Source organism: Xenopus laevis, chromosome 7S, assembly GCF_017654675.1.
Source record: "Xenopus laevis strain J_2021 chromosome 7S, Xenopus_laevis_v10.1, whole genome shotgun sequence".
NCBI lineage: Eukaryota > Metazoa > Chordata > Amphibia > Anura > Pipidae > Xenopus > Xenopus laevis.
Genome location: NC_054384.1, coordinates 28,872,980 through 28,895,426, shown reverse-complemented (window position 1 = coordinate 28,895,426; position 22,447 = coordinate 28,872,980). Strand labels below are relative to the sequence as shown.

General features: G+C 39.3%; 1 protein-coding gene across 10 annotated transcripts in view; it reads right to left on the bottom strand.

The window, feature by feature from the left end:
• The window catches only part of LOC108705262 (sorbin and SH3 domain-containing protein 1), a 138,741-nt gene that overhangs the window by 41,344 nt on the left and 74,950 nt on the right, over positions 1 to 22,447 (bottom strand). For all 10 annotated transcript variants that reach the window (XM_041571065.1, XM_041571063.1, XM_041571064.1 and 7 more), the window contains 7 exons: positions 21,774 to 21,912; positions 19,832 to 19,861; positions 16,728 to 16,900; positions 16,198 to 16,261; positions 8,756 to 8,809; positions 7,500 to 7,629; positions 4,928 to 5,042 (listed from right to left, as the gene is read on the bottom strand). In XM_041571065.1, coding sequence (XP_041426999.1) covers positions 4,928 to 5,042; positions 7,500 to 7,629; positions 8,756 to 8,809; positions 16,198 to 16,261; positions 16,728 to 16,900; positions 19,832 to 19,861; positions 21,774 to 21,912 — 705 coding nt within the window. The remainder of the gene's footprint in view (positions 1 to 4,927; positions 5,043 to 7,499; positions 7,630 to 8,755; positions 8,810 to 16,197; positions 16,262 to 16,727; positions 16,901 to 19,831; positions 19,862 to 21,773; positions 21,913 to 22,447) is intronic.

Below are 22,447 nucleotides of genomic sequence, written 5' to 3'. Positions count from 1 at the left end.
TAACTGGCGAACAATTATTCTTGCGCAAGAAAATTCGCAAATTTATATTTACCGCAGGTTAGTAAACTGGCGATAACATATTTGGCAAAAATTCTGTCTATATATTGTGCGAATATTTTTAACGCACTTTAGTAAACGGACCCCATGTTTCTTTTAAAAGAACAGTAACACCCATTGGGGCAGCTATTCAAGTTGAAAAAAAGTTGAAAAGGCACAGGATACACAGTAGATAACAGATACGTTCTAAAGAATCCCTTTGTATACTACAGAGCTTATCTGTTATCTACTGTGAATCCTGTGCCTTTTCTCCTTTTTTCCAACTTGAATGGCTGCCCCCAGGGTTAAACAGCAGCTTATTTATATCAATTATACTAGTCTTTCTGAAGCAAACACACCAGTTTTACCAGCGTAGGGCAACACTAAATTATATTTTCTTTACTATAAACCACTTTTATTTTTTTGGTGTTACTGTTCCTTTAAGCATATGTGCATATAGGCCTGTTAAAGGTACATGTAGAATATACTCTTGTATACCAGAGCAACTTCAAATACAGGTATAGGACCTGTTATCCAGAATGCTTGGGACCTAGGGTTTTTCTGGATAAGGAATCTTTTTGTAATTTGGATCTCCATACTTTAAGTCTACAAAAAAACAATTTAAACATTAAATAAACCCAATAGGATTAATTTGCCTCCACCAAGGATTAATTATATTTTAGTTGGGATCAAGTACAAGGTTCTGATTTATTATTACAGAAAAAAAGAAATCATTTTTAAAAATTCAAATTATTTGATTAAAATGGAGTCTATGGGAGATGGCTTTCCTATAATTTGGAGCTTTCTGGATAATGGGTTTCCTGATAATGGATCCCATACTGGTATAAATAAAAGATGACAATTATGAAATGAATTGTCAGTCACTAGACCAGGCATGAGAAACTCATTGGACACAGAACAATTGAACACTCCGCACATATACTAAAAAGTATGAGGCCCGACAAGTAGGAGCCAATGGGATGTGCATGGCCTACACTAGGCTGATTCAGGAGTGCCACTCCTATGTGAATTCCAACTTCTCTGTCACTTTCTGCTTGTGTTTCAGATGCTGGGTGAAGCTGGCCATACAAAGAAAAGACCAAGTTTGCCAAATGAGAGAATCTTTGCCCCATTTAGCAACATAGGTGGAAAAGCAAATTAGGCGAATTAGATTATTAATCCTAGAACAAGCAATTGCATCACAGTATGGCTATAAGCAGACAAATCAAGAGACGACTTCCTTATCTGAGGGTTTTTTTTAAACCTGCCTAAAATATATCAGGTCGCTTGTAGTATACTAGTTTTGGCTTCATACATAGGCCAATACATTGGCAACTGAGACTGGAATGACCCAGTAAACAATCAGTGCCGTCCAGTGTATGACCAGGATTCTGTTAGCTTGACTCTATGAACAATCAGGTGAAAAGTAACATACAAATGTTTTCAACATGGACAATCTTCATTCTCCTATCTACCTAAACCATACTTCCCAACTGTCCAGTTTTTCACAGGACAGTCCAGATTGTAACAGCTCAACCCATAGTCCTGGATTGTTACTGAAATGTCCTGACTTTTTTTGCCTGTCCAGTGCATGGTACCGTTTAGCCATACCTCCCATACCTTTCGCAGGACTCGATTTTGACAGCTAAACCCACAGTCCCAGACTGTTACTGAAATGTCCCGACTTTCCTCTTTAATCTCCTGCAATGAACAGCCAGAAAAAGTTACAAAGTTTCTAAAAACTTAATTGGCTTTTGGCAGAGAGTCCAGAATACATGGCACTTGCACTTTGATACATTTGTTACAATATAAGATAAGCAAAGAAACAATTGTAACTATTTAAGATAAGCAGGTCTCTTGGGAAACTGAGACTTGCAGCTTAAAAGGGCAATTCACCTTCATTCATAACACATAAAACCTGACCCTAAAACCCCAGAAATGTGCTCAAACTTTGCATAACCTGCCAAATTTTGTAAAATAGACATGGTAATTAAGGGGTGTGGTCATACAATGGACGTGGTCTAAACTTTTAGCTCCTCTTTCTATTTTCAAAATGTTGGGAGGTATGCCTAAGCCACTAAAGTTTATGTTTCCTGTTGATGACACAAGCAATTGCTATATCTGCTCTTATAAGTTGACTGACTAATGGTGCATGGAGTGTTAGAGGTGTTAGAGTGTTAGTGTTGCATCTTAGAAATTCATAGCTATGGCTCTGTATATTATTGAATATTTAAACCTGCTTTGTTTTCTGCAGAACATTTACTAAATCTGCAACTGAATCTTGAATCATTCAGTAACAGGCACGTTAACATAGGGCCAGTAGCTACTACCTAATAATTCCCAGCCCCCCATGTTGGTGACCTGCCCAAAGAATGAACATCTGTCCCAGTGCCTGGCCAACGCAGGCAGGCGCCCTAGGCAGCCTGGCCAGGCAAAGCGCTCACTACGCGAATGCACGAAAAAACACGAGTGCGCATGCGTGGAAAAACACGATTGTGCATGCGCAAAACAAAGATACGCACACGTCGGCCAGAGCAGGGACCGGACTAGGGGATAGCAGAGGCAGAGAAGGTGAGTGCCTGGCGCCCCTCCAGCTTTGCGCCCTAGGCATGTGCCTACTCTGCCTACCCCTAGTTCCGGCCCTGATCTGCCCTGATGCCTTCCAACAGCACAGCAGATAGGACACTAACATGACTGCAGCCCTTCTATATCTACAGGGTGTTATTAGGATCTTTTAGGGGCAGATTTATCAAGGGTCGAATTTCGAGGATTAAAAAACCCTCTAATTCGACCCACGAAGTAAAATCCTTCGAATTCTAAGGATTTTATTGCAAAAGTTTCGATCAAACGATTCAAACGATTTTAAGCGATCGATCGAAGGATTTTTATTCAACCAAAAAAAGCTTATAAAAGTGGTGGGGAAGGTTCCCATAGGCTAACTTTGGAATTCCGTTGGTTTAAAGTGGCGAAGTATGAAGTCAAAGTTTTTTTTACGGAGACAGTACTTCGATTATCAAATGGTCGAATAGTCGAACGATTTTTACTTCGAATCGTTCGAATCATTCGATTCGATCGATCGAATTTGACCAATTCGATGGTCGAAAAAAATTACTTCGAAATTCGAATATTTTTTTATTCGAATTATTCACTCGAGCTTAGTAAATCTGCCCCCTACATTTGTAAAAAAAAATTTCAGGCATCCAAGTTTCTAAACTATGTTCCATTAGCACATTCTGCACTTACTTAATGCTTTTTGGCATTGTGAAAGGAAAATATTTGTCACAAGAATTTAGGACCCTATATTTTCTTTTAACTCAGAATTCTTATGCTTTGCCCCTAAGGGTTTAATACTAAAAGTGATTTATTATCTCTCAGGCTGATTTAGCACACATGCCCAAACTGTAACATGTCATAGCAGTTTCCCTGGGAAAAAGAATCATTGGCCTCTGTCTATACCCAGCATTGTGTTGTGGGTGGGGCAGGATTCAACATTTAACTTACAACCTGATAAACAAGGCATGCATGTTCAATAGCCATATCTATCTCCTTTTTGCTTTTTAAGTTAACAGATTTTTTATACTGAAATTCTGTAAAACATAAATAAAATTTATGTAACCTATGGTTATTCAGATATGTGCAGACAAAAACAAATATTTTTGAATCCACATTTCTACATTATTCAGATATGTGAAAATTATTCAAGATGAGTAAAGTTTATAGCGCAAGCAAAGCAAGAATATCACTCCAGTCAAATAAATGAATAATGCCGGCATTATTATCGCTACTAATCATATGCAAACTTCATAAAAATCCCAAAGCCATTATTATTCTCTGTAGCACAGCTGCATAATAGTATAAAGCATTCATAAAGAGCTCGTATCAATTGCTCTAAACACCTGCCCAACAAAAACACAGGAAACCGGTTTCAAAGTTTCCTTGTCCGTTTCAATAAAAGTTAATTCTGTTGTTACAAAACTAACAGTGAAAGGATTAGACATTTTTACACAAGAAGAAAGGAAGGAATTCACAGACATCACACAGTTGTTTCCAAGATTTCCTCCAACACAAAAGGACACAAGAACAAGAGTCAAAATCGGTCATGGAAAACAGGAGCGGTAGGAGAGAGTTAACATTTGTTTCTTTCAAGGAACTGCAAGCTCTTTGATCCAGCAGTAGTCAAAGCAAATGAGGGCAGGCTTTTTGTCAGAGCAGCGAAGTACGCCAGACATACACCAACATTTAATAAGCAGTGTAATCCTAATTCAGATTTAAAAATTAGACATGTAGAATGAGCCATAAACAAACGGTAGATTAAATGAAACATTATTTGCAGTATAACAAGAGAAGATTAAAACATGACATATCGAGCAGGTAGACCATATAATTAATCCTTTTGTAGCTGAAGACAGGACTCTCTCAAAAACATCACATACATGAACAAACGTTAAACAAAATCTTACGGTGCCACTGAAAATGTGTTCTTCCATCTCTATGCTGTCTGTGAGACCATAAGATTAACTATGGAGTGCTGCAGTCCACAAGCGGATAAAACCCATCTGCAGTATTATCTAGATTAGGCATGTCATGCTCACTACCTTTCTTGATCCAGTTAATTTGCCTACAACCTTTTCCATGCGGTGAGACCTAGTATATAACTACTAGGACCTGGCATCCCTGATATATAAGTTATTCTAACTGCAGAAGGGTTTTGTCCCAAGTTGTTAAAGATCCAGTACTTGCACGTTCCCCTCCATAGTCCTTCCCCTCCTCTCCTCGTGTTTATCTGTACTAGTGAACTGGTTTTTAGTAACTGGAGTGGATTGCATCAACCAAGAATTGCACAGACATGTTAAGCTGCTGGAATTCAGAGGCCAGTATTTAAATACATTACCATCTTCTCATTGGCAAGGGCTGAGGATTTCCCAGGCCGATACTCATGAATGCTTCTTGGCTCAGCACGGTATTTTCTGGTGTCGACCTTTTTGTCTGGGGGATCCCAGTCATTCCTGAGGACAAGGAAAGCAATTAACATAAGCCTGCCTCCTTGTTACTAGGGAAACATGTGTTTTGGATGGAAACGCTCCAAAGTTACTAATCCTCTGTCCAGGCATTTTCATCTCTAAACAGGAAATTTGCTGGAGATTAGGAGAATTTTATGTCTTTTTTTCATGGCAGTTTCCTTGCGTAGCATAGGTACAAAAATAGAACTGAGTTTTTGGTTTCCTAGAGAACATATTGAATTATATCTAATTCTCCGTCAGAGCACAGAGGATGTACAGATGTGTCTCATTTCAGTCCCTGGATAGAATTAACTTGATAAAGAGAAGGAGGAGCTGGGCTGTACTTAACCCTCTGTATGCCTGACTGTGTTATTACTCCTAACTCTACTGGGTTTTGTATCACTCTGCATACACAATTCATAGTTTAGCTTACATCCCATTACAAACATAAACACTAGCATAAGACATAGATGCAAATATCTGATCGTACAAATGGAGGATTTGTGCGATTTTCGGGCCGTGTGTGGTGAGTCCCGACATTTTTCATCCCGCAGAGATCAGTCGTTTGGGCGATCAGACAGGTTAAAAGATGTCGGCTGCGGGTAATATCTCTGCATGTATTGCCAATCATACGATTTTCAGTGGGAGACTGTCACCAGCTTTGTCGGACATAACTTTCGTACGATTGCTGTCAGGGGCAGAACATCGTCTGATCTGTTCTTTTACTACTTTATTTGATCTGAAAGGTTAGTGGCAGGTCTGGAGATGGGAAAGTTGGGGATTCGAACAATCGGATCTTTGCATCTATAGCCAGCTTAACTGTCAGAACGAGATTTGGGGCAGAGCTAAAACAGCGTTTGCACTCTGCTCTTTCCCACAAAGCAAGACCCTTGGCTTGTCCATTAAATGCTCTGGGGAAATGTCACAATGACATTACACTTTTTAACTACTAGATATTTTAGGAATCTCACACAGAGTGTGATGGGAGTGGTAGTACAACAAGCCACCCCTGTATAGGCATTTGATCATGTAGCTGCCATAAAGTGAAGTTGCCTGTGTTTCACACAGCACTGCTTGCAATTCATTCTGTCCTGTGTGTTCCCAGCATTGCTTGTCTGCTCCTGTGGGTACAGGAATCGAATTAAAGGAGTTGAATGAATGCTGTCATCAATTTAAAAAAGTTATCATCCTGTTAACGTTTGCATGGAGGAAACAATTTCCTAGGTCCCGTGTCAATAATTCTATGAGGCAAACAATAGAAACCCTGGTGCTTTGTGGCACAGATTTCAGCATCAGAGCCTGTGTTGCCCAAAGGTAAAGCAGGATTAATTCTGTTTATCTGCATTTATACTGGAGATGTCTGTTGCTGACTGAACATTAAGGGAGGTAGCACACGGGCAGATTCAGGGAGATTTAGTCGCCTGGCAACTAATCGCCTCTTCTGAGGGGCCACAATCTCCCTGAACTGCCTTCCGCCTGCTATAATGAGAAAACGCCAGCGCCAATGCATTTGCGGCGCTTCGATTTCCGAAGTCGCCCAAAGTTTCCTTGTGAGGCAACTTCGGGCGACTTTGGAAATCGAAGCACTGTGAGTGCATTGGTGCTGGCGTTTTCTCATTATAGCAGGGGGAAGGCAGTTTGGGGAGATTGTCGCCCCGCAGAAGAGGCGATTAGTTGCCAGGCGACTAAATCTCCCAGAATCTGCCCGTGTGCTAGCTCCCTTACAGTAAAAGAGATAAGGCAAGCTTAGCAAAGGCAGAGTAAAGAGAATATGTCACCCATGATCCACAATAACAGTTTCCTTTCCAGCAGCAATAATATAAATATTAAAAGCTAAATACACAAAATCAACTTGGTTTTCTGAAGTAACCCGAAGTTGCCTCCTGAGGAAATTTGGGCTACTTGAGAAACCTGAAGCAAAGCAACATTTCCCTCACCTGGGATATATATTACTGCCAGTGCAAAGCATTTCCAGGAGATTTACTGTGACCAACTACTGTAATCTCCTAGTGTGCCATCACTTAGGCCTCCTAAACACAGGCATTTCTACCCACATTTCCCTGTGGTGAATGTTTCATGTGTTCCAGCAAGAGAAATGTGGGAAGACACAGCATAACTAAATGAGTATCATATGTTCTATGACTCTCATAACTTATCAATACGTATTAAAAATAATTTTCACGTGTGCACTATAAATGGTTTGTGCACAGTTCCCACGGTATACTTTATGCTCATGGTTATAACTGCAATTGTAGGATTCAGAAGGAGAGGAAACGAAATTTTTTTGCTACCAAATCACTTCTGTGTTGTCAGATTGAAATTGTTTTTAAATAATTTTTGAGTCAAAACAAAGGCAGTGCTTGTGATAGATGTCAATAAAATGTTAAGCCAACAAATAAAGAAGTACTAGCGTGACTGACTACAGTTAAAGACAAATAAAAATGGCTAAAAGTAATAACATACCTTTCATGGCTGGGTTTTAAGGAGGAGGAGCGTGCTGGCAAAGGGAGAGTGACCGATCTCCGCATGTTCTGATCAATATCAATATTATCCATCTCACTCTTGGAACGAGGCACCCCAGCTTGCGGTTTGGCTTGAAAAAAAATATTGGGGTGATTGATTATTTAAAGACAAGCAGTACTCAAAGGGGTTATATCAGTGGCGTAACTAGATATTACTGGGCCCCACAGCAAATTATTTTTCAGCAGTTGACTTGTTTTACCAATATTTATTGAAACTGTATATGAATTAGGGCCTCGTGGGGCCCCTATACCTCCTGGGCCCCCCTGCAAGCGCAGGGTCTGCTTCCTCTATAGTTACGCCCCTGGGTTATATGAATAAAATAGCTAAGATTTAAACCTCTTTGTCTCAGTTATTCAATTATTGCTTTCTGTCTGCTCTGACTTGAGACCTGGGCACCAAAAACTGTGGGTGTTACCAGAAACTGGGTGGATTTTTTTGGGGCAGATGCAACTCTATGTGATTGTGATGAATATGGATGAGACTGGCTTAAAAGTTAGGGTTTTAGAGAGGTAAGATTAACTCTTTCTTATTTGTTATGCACATGAGTTGAGGCATTGTGGGATCAGTTCTGCATACACATATTATACTTCTATGCACTGTAAAGTATTTACATATTACATATTTAAAGGAACAATAACACCAAAAAAGTGTTTTAAAGTAAGGAAAATATAATGCCCTGTTGCTTTGCACTGGTAAAACTGTTGTGTTTGCTTCAGAAACTCTACTATAGTTTATATAAACAAGCTGCTGTGTAGCCATGGGGGGAGCCATTCAAAGCTGAAAAAGGAGAAAAGGCACAGGATACTCAGCAGATAAATAAACTTTGTAGTATACAATGGGATTCTTTACAACATATCTGTTATCTACCGTGTATCCTGTGCTTGAATGGCTACCCCTATTTCTATATAAACTATCATAGTGTTCTAAAGCAAACACGCCATTTATACCAGTACAGGGCAACAGTACATTATATTGTCATTCATTTATAACACTTTCATTTTTAGGTGTTACTGTTCCATTTAAGAGGACAATAAGCTGGCCATACATGACCAATATTAGACAATAATAGAATTTTTTGAATGTATAATTCTTATGTACTATATAGAAATAGACAAAAGAACATATAACAAACAAACATCAGTTTGGGAAGAAGAATGGAACAGATTAGCTTTAGCAATGAGACCAGATTAACTCACCATCGTCCAAATATGAATTGCGCCCATAGGATGGGTAGGAGTCAGATTCATCATCTGCAAGAGAAACATAGCATGGAATAAGGTGTTCTGGGGGTTCACCGAATACAAGATAATTACAAGGCAAATATCTCTGCAAAGGCAGAAATAACAAAGCAGTCAACACACAATGGGCTTTTTGTAAAGCTCAATTGGAAATAACTTCTAAGCAGAGTAGAGCAATGGCCCAGAGGCTGAGGTCACGCTATGGTGTTAATATTTTGACCACAAGCGCAAGTATTACTCTGATGAAGACAGTCATTACTCTTCTTTGTACATGTAGCATCTTCTGGGTCACACCCTGTCATTACTGACTAAAGAGGGACACTTCTTTAGACCAGTGGATTTATATGCAGATTTGCTTGTTTTGTTCAAAGTCTAACTTCCCTTTAACAAAGCATAGTACAAGGAGTTCTGCATCTACCACAATCATCAATTATTTCCCAATTATTTGCCCTTTTTGCAGATGCTGGGTGTGAATTTTCCTTGGTGGTTTCAGACCTTCAAAAAGCAGCCATTCTAGCCCCAGCATTAAAGGTAATTAATACATAATATTTAGTTGCAACATATACATATTGACCAGTTATGGACTTCAAAATCATATCAGTATTGGTCAGTAATAGATACGGCCAAGCCAAATACTGGAAGATATGGGCACATAACCCATAACAACCCATCAGATGTCTGTTTATTACACCAGTAATTATGAACCGTGAATCTGCTGTGAACTATAAGCAAACCTGGCCAAACAATAATCATAATTCCACATTCCAAGACAAGCATCTATCATTAATTATGACAATCTGTTTCAGTGAGGCCTATGGATACAAGGTCAATTTAGGCTGAAGGAATAAGCAAATATGGAAGCTCACATTCCGGAAAATACACATAGCTCTGTAAGCAGAAATTAAGGTAATACTGACATAGAGACTGATCTATGCACATTTTGTCTGAACATTTCCAAAAACATAAAGGAAAAGCAGGTTTGTGTACAACATATATATTGATGCTTCTGTTTTATTGCTGCACATGAGTGCCAGTGTTAGTGATATCGATATCTATGCTTACCAGGTTGCTGAAAAGAAAGTAGATATTATATTTTCACTTCTTGCTGTGTGTTTCCAACAACAGTGACAACGGTCGCTCACACCTCATTAAAATATACAAGTACTACTTGTCATACTTACCTTCTGTATACTGCCCCTTTATGTCTGTACAAGTATACACTGGACTCTACACACCACCATCATACTCCTCTCTCTCTCTCTCACAGGGACAAAAAGTGTAACTACAGTACATTTTGGAATAGGGGAAAAATTCTCAGGAGCAACATTGGCTGATATGTTCCTTCTAAAGTGTGCTTGTACACAAAAAGCACACACAAGCTGTGCAAGAGGCTGGCACACACAGAATAGTGAGAGCAATATAGCATGCCTTTACCCACGTGTGCCTGTCCAGTGCATGGTACCGTTTAGCCATGCCTCCCCAATGTCCCATTTTTCGCAGTCTTGATTTTGACAGCTAAACCCACAGTCCCAGATTGTTACTGAAATGTCCCGACTTTCTCTTTGATCTCCTGTACTGAAAAGCCAGAAAAAGATACAAAGTTTCTAAAACGTAATTGACTTTTGACAGTGAGCCCAGAAGATGTGGCAGGTGCACTTAGATACATTTTTTACAATTTAAGATCAGCAAACAAACAATTGTAACTATTTAAGATAAGCAGGTCTCTTGGGGAAACTGTGACTAGCAGCTTAAAGGCAATTCACCTTCATTAGAAAAACTGTAATAACACATAAATCCTGACCCTACAACCCCCAGAAATGTGTTCAAACTTTCCATAACCTGCCAAATTTTGTAAAATGGACATGGTAATTAGGGGGTGGGGCCACAAAATGGGGCGTGGTTAACACATTTTTGTTCCTCTTTCTATTTTTAAAATGTTGGGAGGTATGGTTTAGCTGCTGTACTGCCACTGAACAGAGATATTTGGGCCGTCAAGCCCATCTACCTCTAGCTGATCAGTAATAAGTAAACAGTTGTACAAATTTCCCTCCATTTGTACCTTGACCTAAAAATATTCAACACTGGTGAAAGATTTGCAGCCATAATACCCCCTCAGGCCCAGTCACTGGAACAACCCCCTGCAGATAACCATGCAGTGGAACGTATCAAGGCCTTTGGGCTGGTACAACAAGTCCATTATATAAAATACAGCATTTCTAGCTAGGATTTACTTCTTCTTTAAATAATGCATTCTCTGTGCATTCCACAATGTGAAAAATATATGGCTGTGCTGTAAAAGCAATGTATCAGAGATGCCATGCATATTTACACTTGTCCTTAAAAGTTGCACAAACATGTGTGCACACACACCTGCCTAGGGTGCAACCAAAGGGGGGGGCTGGTACCTGTCTTCTGCCTACCCCATGTTGGCTGCTCTCCACTTCCTCCCCTCCCAGCGCTCTCTCCCCTTGACCCCACCGCCAGCGTTCTCTCTCCTCCGTCACTCTCTCAGCACTCTCTCATCTGCGCATGCGTGTGCACACTGCACTCCAGGGACTTGCGTGCACATCGGGCGCACAGAGGGGGGGGGGAGTGGTGTTAGGCTAGGTATCCAAGGCGAACGGTCTGCTTGGCCCGGCACTGGTGACCCCCATATGAAAGTAGGGAAAAGCTAGCATAAGAAGGCAAATTATCCCAAAACAATAAAAAATAAATAATAAAGGCCCGTTGAAAAGTTGCTTAGAATTTGCCATTGTATAACATGTTAAAAGTTAACTTAAAGGTGAATCACCCCTTTCAATGAAAAATTGACAAGCAGGTTTGCCTATGGGCATACCCCCTTATACAATGGTTTGACCTCTTAAATATTTTTCACAAGGCAGATGGATGTATTTTAAAGCTGCACACATGCTAGTTGCTTCAGGCTTGTCCGTGAGCCTTCAGGCTTGTCCATGAGCCTTCCCAGGCTTGTCCATAAGCCTTCCCAAGTTAGATGGTAAGTCCATGGATCATGGGTTCCTTGTCTCTTAGTTTTGGAACACTTTTATTAATTTGTGCTGACTTGTTAAGTACTTTAACATAAAACATTAAATAATTTTATATATACTGTACACACACACAATTACGAAAAGCCACTCAACGGTAACTGTGAAAATATGAATAAAGTTCTCTCATTGGAGCTTCATCTTACAAAGAGAGATAGCTAAACCGTAGCCCAACAACTATGTGTAGATTTATCAAGGGTCAAATTACGAATTCATGAGAGTTTTTTTTTTAAAAATTCCCATAAACTCCCATAAGCTTCTATAAACTTGAAATTCGACCAATCGAAATGTATTAATAAAATAGAATTCTCTCAGCTCGGACTTATTTAATTGACCCGAAAACTTGAATCGAATTTGATTCAAATTAGAAAAACTCTAATCAAATTTAAAAAACTTGATTCAAGTTTTTTCCCTGAAAAAAACTCGAATGTTAGGAAGGCTGCAAACATCACCAAATAGATCCCTGCACCTCTCCCATTGAAGTATACAGCAATTCGGCAGGTTTAAGGTAGTGAATAGTCAAATTTGAGTTCTTAGAGGGCCAGACTATGATAAATCTCGCAATTCAAATTAAAATTCGAATCGAGTTTGGATATCGAATCGAATTTGAGAGTTTTGACTTCAAAAATTTGAATTTTCACTTTGACCGTTAATTAATCTGCCCCTGGTGTTGAAACTGAATTCTTCCAGACATTTGGAAACTTAATTCCATACAAGTTGAGGAGTAGCACATTGTTCTACATGTCATACCACTACAAGCATCACTGCAAATACACTTTTAACACCCCACCGACTGTTACATTAAACAGTAAAGACAAACTGGTTACAGATTTGGGAGTGGAAAATCCAACAGTCAAGGCAATGTTTGTGCAGAAAGATTATCTACATCCTTTCAATAACAGTACCTTCAGCGCTAGGGCTAGGAGTGGAGACAGGAAACTGATATGTAGGAGTGTAGGGATTGGGCTCTGTAGCAAAAAAGCAGTGGACTTTGAGAATATCTACATTTAGCTGCAAGTCTAGACGGATCACATCAAAGCACCACAGCTGAGTCACTGATAATAAAAATATGAATAGGTTGCAGGTGAGAAAGCAATTCAAAAACCACAATTAACTCCAGTAAATATATTTTGGAAGTGTCTAGTAATGAAATAAATACAAAGGGAAGCTTATACAGTAATTGCACCAGGACAAGTCCAGAGGTACCTTTGATCTTTGGTTTGGCCTCAGGGAGCTCAGGAAATATATAAGTGGGAAAATAAAGGTTTTCTTCTGAAAAGTCTAATCAGATGAAAAAACACATAGGGAATATATCAATAAGTACATAAAAAGATGGGCAGATTTCAGACATCCAGATGTTGTTTTGTATTTTTCATATAAAGGACAGTATTCCCAATATAGCACCAACCATAAACTATCCAAAAACGCAACTACCATCGGCAACCCTGAGGTGCAATTGCCTATTTTCAATCTAAAGGCCCCCATACACACGCCAATAAAACCTGCTGACAGACTGAGTCGGCAGCTTATTGGCCCTCCCTTATGAGGCCCTCCGACAGACTTCCCAGACCGTTATCTGGCCGAAAGTCGGCCAGATGTCGATCGGGCAGGGTAAAAAATCCCATCGGATCATGGCAGCATCTGTTCGTTGATGCAATCCCACAATCCGACCACCCGCATTGCCTCCATTCTGATCCAATTGTTGGGCCCTAGGGCCCATGATCGGATCAGTCCAATATCACCCACCTCAATGTGGGAGAGATCCGCTTGTTTGGTGATCTCGCCAAAAGAGCGGATCTCTCTGTGTATGGCCACCAGTGTCGGACTGGCCCCTCTGCCGATCGGATCCTACAAAAAAAAAGTTTTCTTTAGGCGCAACGCCATCTGCACCATTCATGCAGGCGCGGCGAGTGAGGGCGCCTTAACGCACGCGCGCTGAGCGGCACCTTCATGTAGGTGCGTGCAGTAGGTAGGTGCAGTAGGGGGGCGAGGGGGGTCGGAGGAGGCCCTGGACCATAGTCCCGGTGGGCGCCAGGCCCCCCCAGTCCGACCCTGATGGCCACCTTTATTCTACACATGCTAACTGGGTGTGGTTTGGGCAGCCTCAGTTGTGTGTAGGCAGTTACAAAAGGGACAGGAATGAATGAACAATTCACCAGCTTTGGAAAGATTCATAACTGGATTTATACAAACATAAGCAGTTAGACTTAAGAATAAACTTCTGCTCCCAAATGTATTTTCTTTGCCTATGTAACTATACATAAAAAAGTACCACCAGCAAAAAAAAGTAACCTTTTCCCATTGCATATGCTGTGTCACAGTCGTTCCGTGTGAAAACATTGGGAAACTCCTCTAACTTGTACCACTATTAGTATAATTTAACTGGGTAATATCCACCCAGAAAGGCACATTTATCAAGGGTCGAATTTTGAATTCATGTGAGTTTTTTAAATTCCATTAAATTTGATTGAATTCAAAATTCAACTGGGGGAAATTTATGAATAAAAAAATAAAACTCGATTCAAGTGTTTTCAATGAATAACTTATTGACAATTCAGCAGGTTTTACTGAATTGTCCGATTCTTAACCCTTCGAAATATCGAACATCTAATTTGTTTATTTAAAAAAAAACTTGATTCCACTTTACATAATTCCCTAATTGAATTTGACAGTTTTGACCATAAAAAAAAATCAAAAAGTCGACCCTTAATAAATCTGCCCAGAGTGTTGCAGTATAGTTCCAGATTGAAATGAAATGCACTGCTCTAATAAATCTTAATGTGAAAACTAGAATTAACCCAATTAAATGAATCTGTAACTGTCAGGATGGTTTAATCAGAGAATATACCAAATCTCAGATATTTTTACTTCTCTCTAGAGGTAAGTGTCCTATATACTGGAATGGAGACAGGGGGTGCAGTATCTCTGGCCTAAGGTTAGGTTACATGTTCTAAAATTGACACTGTAAGCCTTTGCAAAGGTTCCTATTTATCCAATTTATAATAATGTACTTTATATCAGTACTGTCTAACTTCTGTGGTACCAGGGGCCGGAATTTTTCTGGCCTATGCGGTGGAGGGCGGAGAATGGAAGCCAGTGTTGACCACTCCCTGTTTTAAACCACAGTCACTTTAAACCACACCCATGTTACCACATTAATGGTGGTAGCACATAAAAAAGAAATGGTTGGTGCTCACTGCAGGGATATCACTTATCACTCATATGTGAAAAATTAAGGTCATATTAAAACATACCCATAAATCCATATGCCTCATCCACTCCTGTGGATAACACAGCACCCCTCAGCACATGATTAAACACCTTAGGGGCCCCTAACAACAACTTCTAAATGCTATCAACCCTGAAAACAAACCCTACCAAGTTCACATTCCACAAGGAGTGAAGGGCAGGCAGAGTATGGCACACACAGGGAGTATAGGGCAGGCACAGTATGGCACACACAGGGAACATTGGGCAGGTAGAGTATGGTACACACAAGAAGCATAGGGCAGGCAGAGTATGGCACACACAAGGAGCATAGGGTAGGCAGAGTATTGCACACACACAAGGAGCATAGGGCAGGCAGAGTATTGCATACACAAGGAGCATAGGGCAGGCAGAGTATTGCACACACAAGGAGCATAGGGCAGGCAGAGTATTGCATACACAAGGAGCATAGGGCAGGCAGAGTATTGCACACACATTGAGCATAGGGCAGCAGGCAGAGTATGGCACACACAGGGAGAATAATTTAGACAGAATACACCAGGAGACAGAGAAACCTATCAGGACCACTCTAAAATGAACAGTTCATAATGTGATACAGTGACACAGTGCTGGTGCCCCTCCAGCAGTTTGTATGAGGTTGAACAATGTGGACATCTGGTGTGAACAATAGAGATATGAGGGGGGATTACAGGTGTGAACAATGCAGGAATTTAAAATCTGAATGTAAGGAATAAACAATGCAGGGGCCAGTTAATCTAAGTATTGATACATTGTAAAGGTCACACAAGGTAAGTAGTCAAAGCAGGCAGACTTTCATGTGGGGGCTACAACGGAGGGGGGGGCACGCCAGTTGGACAGCACTGCTTTATATGATCATTCATTGATATATCAAATTCTCACTTGTTTGAATAAGCAGTTATAAGTCTTAGCACCCTACTGTAGTGACTTTCCAATTTTCATCTTTTCATATTTGTAAAGACAGAGTCAGGGTGGAAGGACCCATAGGTCCTTCTTGGTTAAACTGGTGGAATGACACCATTTTCATAATATAGAGATCTAGCCCTGCTTGATATCGTCAACAACCAGATGCAGATTGGTATTGTGCAATAAGGAATTAGGAAAAATTACCTTTATTTAGCCTGTGAATCTGTTTGAACATTGTCTTGTACCAATCCTTTGACCTTTCTGTGTTCTATAAAAAAAAAAGAAAGTACCTACATAAATCCTTTTAAAATATTAAGTAATTAATATATATTGAAACATATTTGTTATCACCTCCTCAGTTTACAGGTGTGGCAGAAGATGAGTTAAAGGTTCTCTCTTTATATAACTAAAGACACTAACACAAATACTTACAAGCTTATACAAAACACACATATTTGGAAGTATAAATAATACAGAGATACCGATAAGTAACCATAACACAGATACCATCTCACATACAGACCCTAACCTCAGTACAGACGGAAAGACCCAGCAAATGCAGATACTAATATTTGTACACACACAATTTTCACCCTATTGCACGTTGCATTACTTGTTAACCCAAAAAAGCCTACACCTTCACTTCAGATATTTCACTTGCCTCTTTGTTACACAAATCCATTTCAGAGTATTATAGTGCACACACATATAATAAAGTAGAAGGGAATCCTTACCCGAAGGGGAATGCCTATTTCATCCACCGCGTCTCCTGTAAACTCAGGACTTCGGGTGTCTCTTCTCGTGTAATCCATGGCTGGCTTCAGTCTTTGAGTATTATCCTGGCATTTCTTCTCCTGTGCTGCTAACGGCTCAAGCTTTTCATCAGCAGATCTAGTTACCGCGGGGTCTGGAAATTTCCAAATTGTTAGTATGACATCCAATGCTGTACTCACACATGCTTTCTATAGCACAGAATAAAATATAATACAAAATACTGTAGCCCCTAATTATCTCTATTTCAAACACACACACACACATATAAATATATATATATGTGTGTGTGTGTTAGGCAGGTTAAAAAAAGTTAAAAGGTTGAACTTGATGTCTTTTTTCAACCTAACTTACTATATATATATATATATATATATATATATATATATATATATATATATATATATATATATATATATATATATATATATATATATATATATATATATATATATATATATATTCATTACTTCTTTATTATTTTTTATAGTTTATTGAGGAAATCCACAGAAATATTCACTTCTACTTTACCTAACCCAATTTGCTGAACTAGTTGTCCTCAGATTGAGCCAACTTAAATTAGGAACATTATTGGAGGAATCAAGGCATATAGTCATTATAATTATGATTTAAAGTTTGCTGCCTAAAAACATGTGGAATCCTTAATATACTTATAGATAGTTTAGAGGTTTAGGAGTTAACATGATTACATAGCTTTCAAGTGACATTGAGATTCTAGCTGTAACGCAGTTTACATCACTGCAGGATTTTGAGGCTTTAACAGGCACAATTAGCTCAGCAATGCAAAAAAGAAAGCTTAACATGGCAAAGGAATCAACAACCGCTGTGTTATAAACAATGTAATTAATAACTGAAATAAATCTTTTCAGCCAGTCAGTAGTTATAACCTGGTTTAAGATATAATTCTACAAACTTTTATAACAGCCACTTTGTACCCTCTAATGTAAAATATACAGGAATTACTCGAACAAATAAAGGCACAGGCAAGTACATTTCAGGAATCAGTGCTGCCCTGGGGCAGGTATAAAAACAGTGGAATTCTGGGAAATACACTGACTTATATGGGGAAAAAACATGCAGATTGCGCTCACAATTGCACTTTTTTTTTTAAAGCATATTATCCCTTTAGGTTCATAATATTTTGCACCACTAGAGGGTGCTTGGTTTACAGACAGCAGCATAAACAATCCAATATAAACTGAGCTTGACACTTCCATTTGCCTTGGCTATAAATGCCACATAAAGGATATTGAAAATCTCCTTTAAGTATTTTTGAATTTTATTATCTGCTATTTTACTTGTATTTTAATTATTTTCAAATATCCATCTGTTGGCTACACACATCTACTGTATATGCTGGCGTCTCCAGTAAGGGACCACTCTGCATATTCCTCTAATTGTCCCTTTATATGTTTGCACAGTCAGTTTTATGGCATAATAAATAATGTGCTCACCTTTTTGCCGCTATCAGTATATTTCACCCTCTTTATGTGGGACAACCTCAAGTCAGCATCCACACAGGGAGTGGGGCATACTGGAAAGTGGGTGAAGCTTAAGGAGATCTTGGGTGTCTGGGTGTGGTTGAGAAGGATTGGGGGATTGCCCAGATGCTTCATTTTAAATTGTTGGGAGTTAAGACATTTTTTGGACGTGGTGCAGGTGAACGTGGATAATTTAGACATGTTTGTTGTCAAAGGCCCTGGTACTGGCAGTAAGCTTGACATATTCTTTAAAAGTAGTACTAAAAAGGCAACAGCTTTATTAAGGGATAGGCTCAGTGGCAACATATGATTAATATATAACTTTTATCCCTCATCCCGGTGTATGATATAGTATAATGTTTCAAGGAGGTGAGAGATTAATTTAATGTCCAAGGCATTAAATATGTGTGTAATGATGGCAGTCCAGCTGTGCTGAGATCGTAAGTAAGGCTTTATGCAACAGTTAGCACTGATCTTTACTAAATAGCTAAATTGTCATTATTGAAGGTCAGACTATTACACTTTGGAAAGTAAGAGGGCACTGCTAAAAGGCCACATTAGCCTAGAACAGAGATTAGTAACTTAGGTATCAGCAGCAAAACTGGGTCACCCTGCTGTCTATAAAAGGGAAAAAAATTTTTTTGACCACACCGCTTTCTGTGGCCAAACCGCCTAATTACCATGTTTGTTTTACAAAATTTGGCAGGTTATGAAAGTTTGAAAATATTTCTCCTCATCTAAACTGTGTTTTTGTGTCTCAAACTTGTTACAAAGTATCTTATTTGCACCTGTTAGCTGTTCTGGACTCTCTGCTAAAAGCCAATTAAGTGAGAAACGTTGTTTCTTTTTCTGGCTGTTCATTGCATAGAAAAGAGGGACTTTCCAGTACAAAAGAGGGACTGCGGGTTGAGCTGTCAAAAGAGGGACTGTCCCTCTGAAAAAGGGACAGTTGGGAGGTATGAAGGGATCATAGTCCCACATTACTGTGAAATTTAAAAAAACTGGTTCTAATCTAACTTTGACTCACAGAACTGATTTGGCAATTTGTGTTCCATGATATAAAGATTCAAAAGGTCTCAACATTTGGATTTGGATAAAATTACCTTCACATAATTCAGAGCTTTTTGGCTAACAGGTTTCAGATAATGGATCCTATACCTTTATAGAATTGCCAATGTATTTATCCTGCCATTGTGTTCTGAGATATTATATATAAAGCTGCCACTACATTTATCTTGCAAGGTTTACTGGGAGATATTTTACTTGAAATTTATCCTGCCATTGTTCTGGGGCAATATAATATAGAAATGGCCCTTGGATTTTATAAAGGAATCTGTGTTGTAAATATACAGCCTCCCCAAATGCACAAATGACCCTCCACCTATGTGTGTTTTATCAACATTTAAAATTCCTATAAGCCAATCAGGTCTAACACAGATGGGAGTGGCCAGGTAAGATAGAAGTGTGAATATCCACAATCATTATAAATAAGTTTTAAAGCCAATTTAATAAACATCCATATGCACAAGCAAATAATGAGCGTGAGAAAGCTGTGAATGTCATACCTGGCGCATTACTAAGCCGTTTTTGCTGTTCTGTGATAAACAAAAAAAAGCATAAACAGTGTGAATCAAACGAGTGAATCAAACGTGAAGTTCAGATCTCCCATGCACATAACACATAAGCAACACACCTCAAGCTGCTGTGAGATTGTACAGAGGGCAGTGGCACAATGGAACACAAACAGAAAAAGTAGAGACTGGCAAGGCAGTGCAAATAATGACTTCACAGCCCATCAGGTAATAAATCAACTGACGAATCCCAGTTTCAGTCAAACAAAGCAACCTGTGGGTAACATATCAGCTCTGTTCATTGGGGGTCCTCTACACATTTCTGAGTGCAGAAACTGGGTTTTGCTCTGTTGCAGATTAAAGGGATGGGACTGCTAAACGCTTTGAGAAAATATATACGTTTTCATTGCCAATTTCAGTATAAATTGTGTAAAGTAAAAGCTACCTCTAAAGAAGGTATATTTCCCCTTTAACTTTAGAACTCTGCATGCATTGAGTGTAAAGACAGACTGCTAGGACATGCTGGGAAAAGACAAATGACATTAAAAGTTTTAATTTAATATTAATGATTAATAAAACCATCAAATATATCCTTGCATAAGTTATTAATTGTGCAGTTGTAAGTATTTATAAAATATAAACCCTTTTAGAGCCACAAAGGGTTAACTTTGCCACCCCTATGGCACAAGCACTGTCATCCTCTGCTCATCTGCTCCTCTTGGTGCCTCTGATTTTCCTGCAAAGCTGCTGTTCTATTTTGGCCAAAATCCAACTTTATCTCAGGTGGCATCTGAAGGCTGATTTTGGGTAGATCATTAGAGCAAGAAGGGCATAAGTCATGGGAGAGTGTGCTCTCTGCTTAGCAGGTCAATTAAACATGGTAACAGAAACAGAGTCAGTGCTGAAAGGGTTTAGAATTAATAAATGCAGGGTTAAAAGGGTTTAGAATTTTCTTATTTTAAAACAAAAAGACTTAAAATTGCTTGATTATTAGCATACATAAAAAACTCTCTTTTAACAGCTTTGTCCCTTTTTTCTTCTTTATTTTCAGCAGGTGCTGAGTGTTTCCAAAGTAAAATTTGTGTGAAATGGGCATCTGGCAAGGCAATGTGAACTACGAGGCAGAGTATGCAATCTATTATCCAGAATACAACTATCCCTGGCTGTGAAAAATGATCTTCAGTGGAAAAAGCAAAGAATCATTTACAGCTGTAGAACTAGCACAAGCCTTTTCCAAGGAAAGATTACTGTAAGTATAAATTCAGACATTTTGAACAATTATACTCTGTAGGACTGAGAGATTGTTTGACCTGGCTAAACACAATTCCACAGGCCTGTACTGTCAGCCAGTGAATGGCCTCACCAGCTGTAACTTATCTATGCTTTCCGTATATATCACTCAGCCCTATGAGTCACATATTATCATAAAGGACTACAAAAGGAATAGTGTAGAATATGGTGAATGCAACACTCTATAGCAGTGATCCCCAACCAGTGGCTCATGAGTAACATGTTGCTCACCAACCCCTTGGATGTTGCTCCCAGTGACCTCAAAGCTGGAGCTTATTTTTGAATTCCAGGCTCTGAGGCACGTTTTGGCTGCATAAAAACCAGATGAACTGCCAAACTGAGCCATCTGTAGGTTTCCAGTCCACATAGGGGCAACCAAATAGACAATCACAGCCCTTCTTGGGTACTCCAGGAACTTTTTGCATGCTTGTGTTGCTCCCCAACTGTGTTTATGATTGAATGTGGCAAATTCATTCATAAAGAATTCTGGGTTGATTCCACTGTTCAGGAACTTTAGGCAAGATGCTTCTTACATTCCGTTAATACAGATAACATATTACAGCCATATACACACCCCTGTTCCAAGGATTATATAAAGAATACATAACACTAGGTTCCAATAAGCAAAGACAAATTCATTACTTACCTCTGTTATGTTGCAGGAGTACAATGGTTGGGTTTACAGTGGTTGTTGAAGGATACACAGAGGCTTTGGGGACAGGTGTAAATGAAGACGGTTTATCACTGATTACACTTGCAACTATGGCTTCATCTGTTACAGGTTCCTAAAAGCAAAGCACAGTGATTGACCTATTGTACATAAATGAGTTATAATGTGTTTAAGACCCTAATCAGAAGATGAATATTGATATTAGTCTCTCCTTAAAAGAGTTCTGCTGCTCGGCACCACAGTAAACAAAGTAGCACTGAACTCCCAAAAGGCTCATACTTGGTGGTATCACTCTAAAAATGGTTTCTCTCTAGTTTATAAAAGCAGTGACAGGTTCTCTTTAACAGCAAGTAGTCAGACATGCAAAACACATGCAGTATCGAATGAAACTGGATTACTTCCCTTGGCTTCCCTGGGCCAAGTAGAAAACTAAGCTTTGCACCGTCACTCCAGACGAGACAACATGACGCCTGCGGAGCTAGTGGAACTATGTACAACAGGTGTGCTATCATCAACTTTCTGCATGAGTCGGACACGTCATGATAGTCATTGCACAATGTCTTTACGGTGCTTTAGATCATTATGGGCTTTTGTTTTTATGATCAGGCAGACATTTTACAAAACGTCTCAAGACAGGTGCCTGCAAAAAC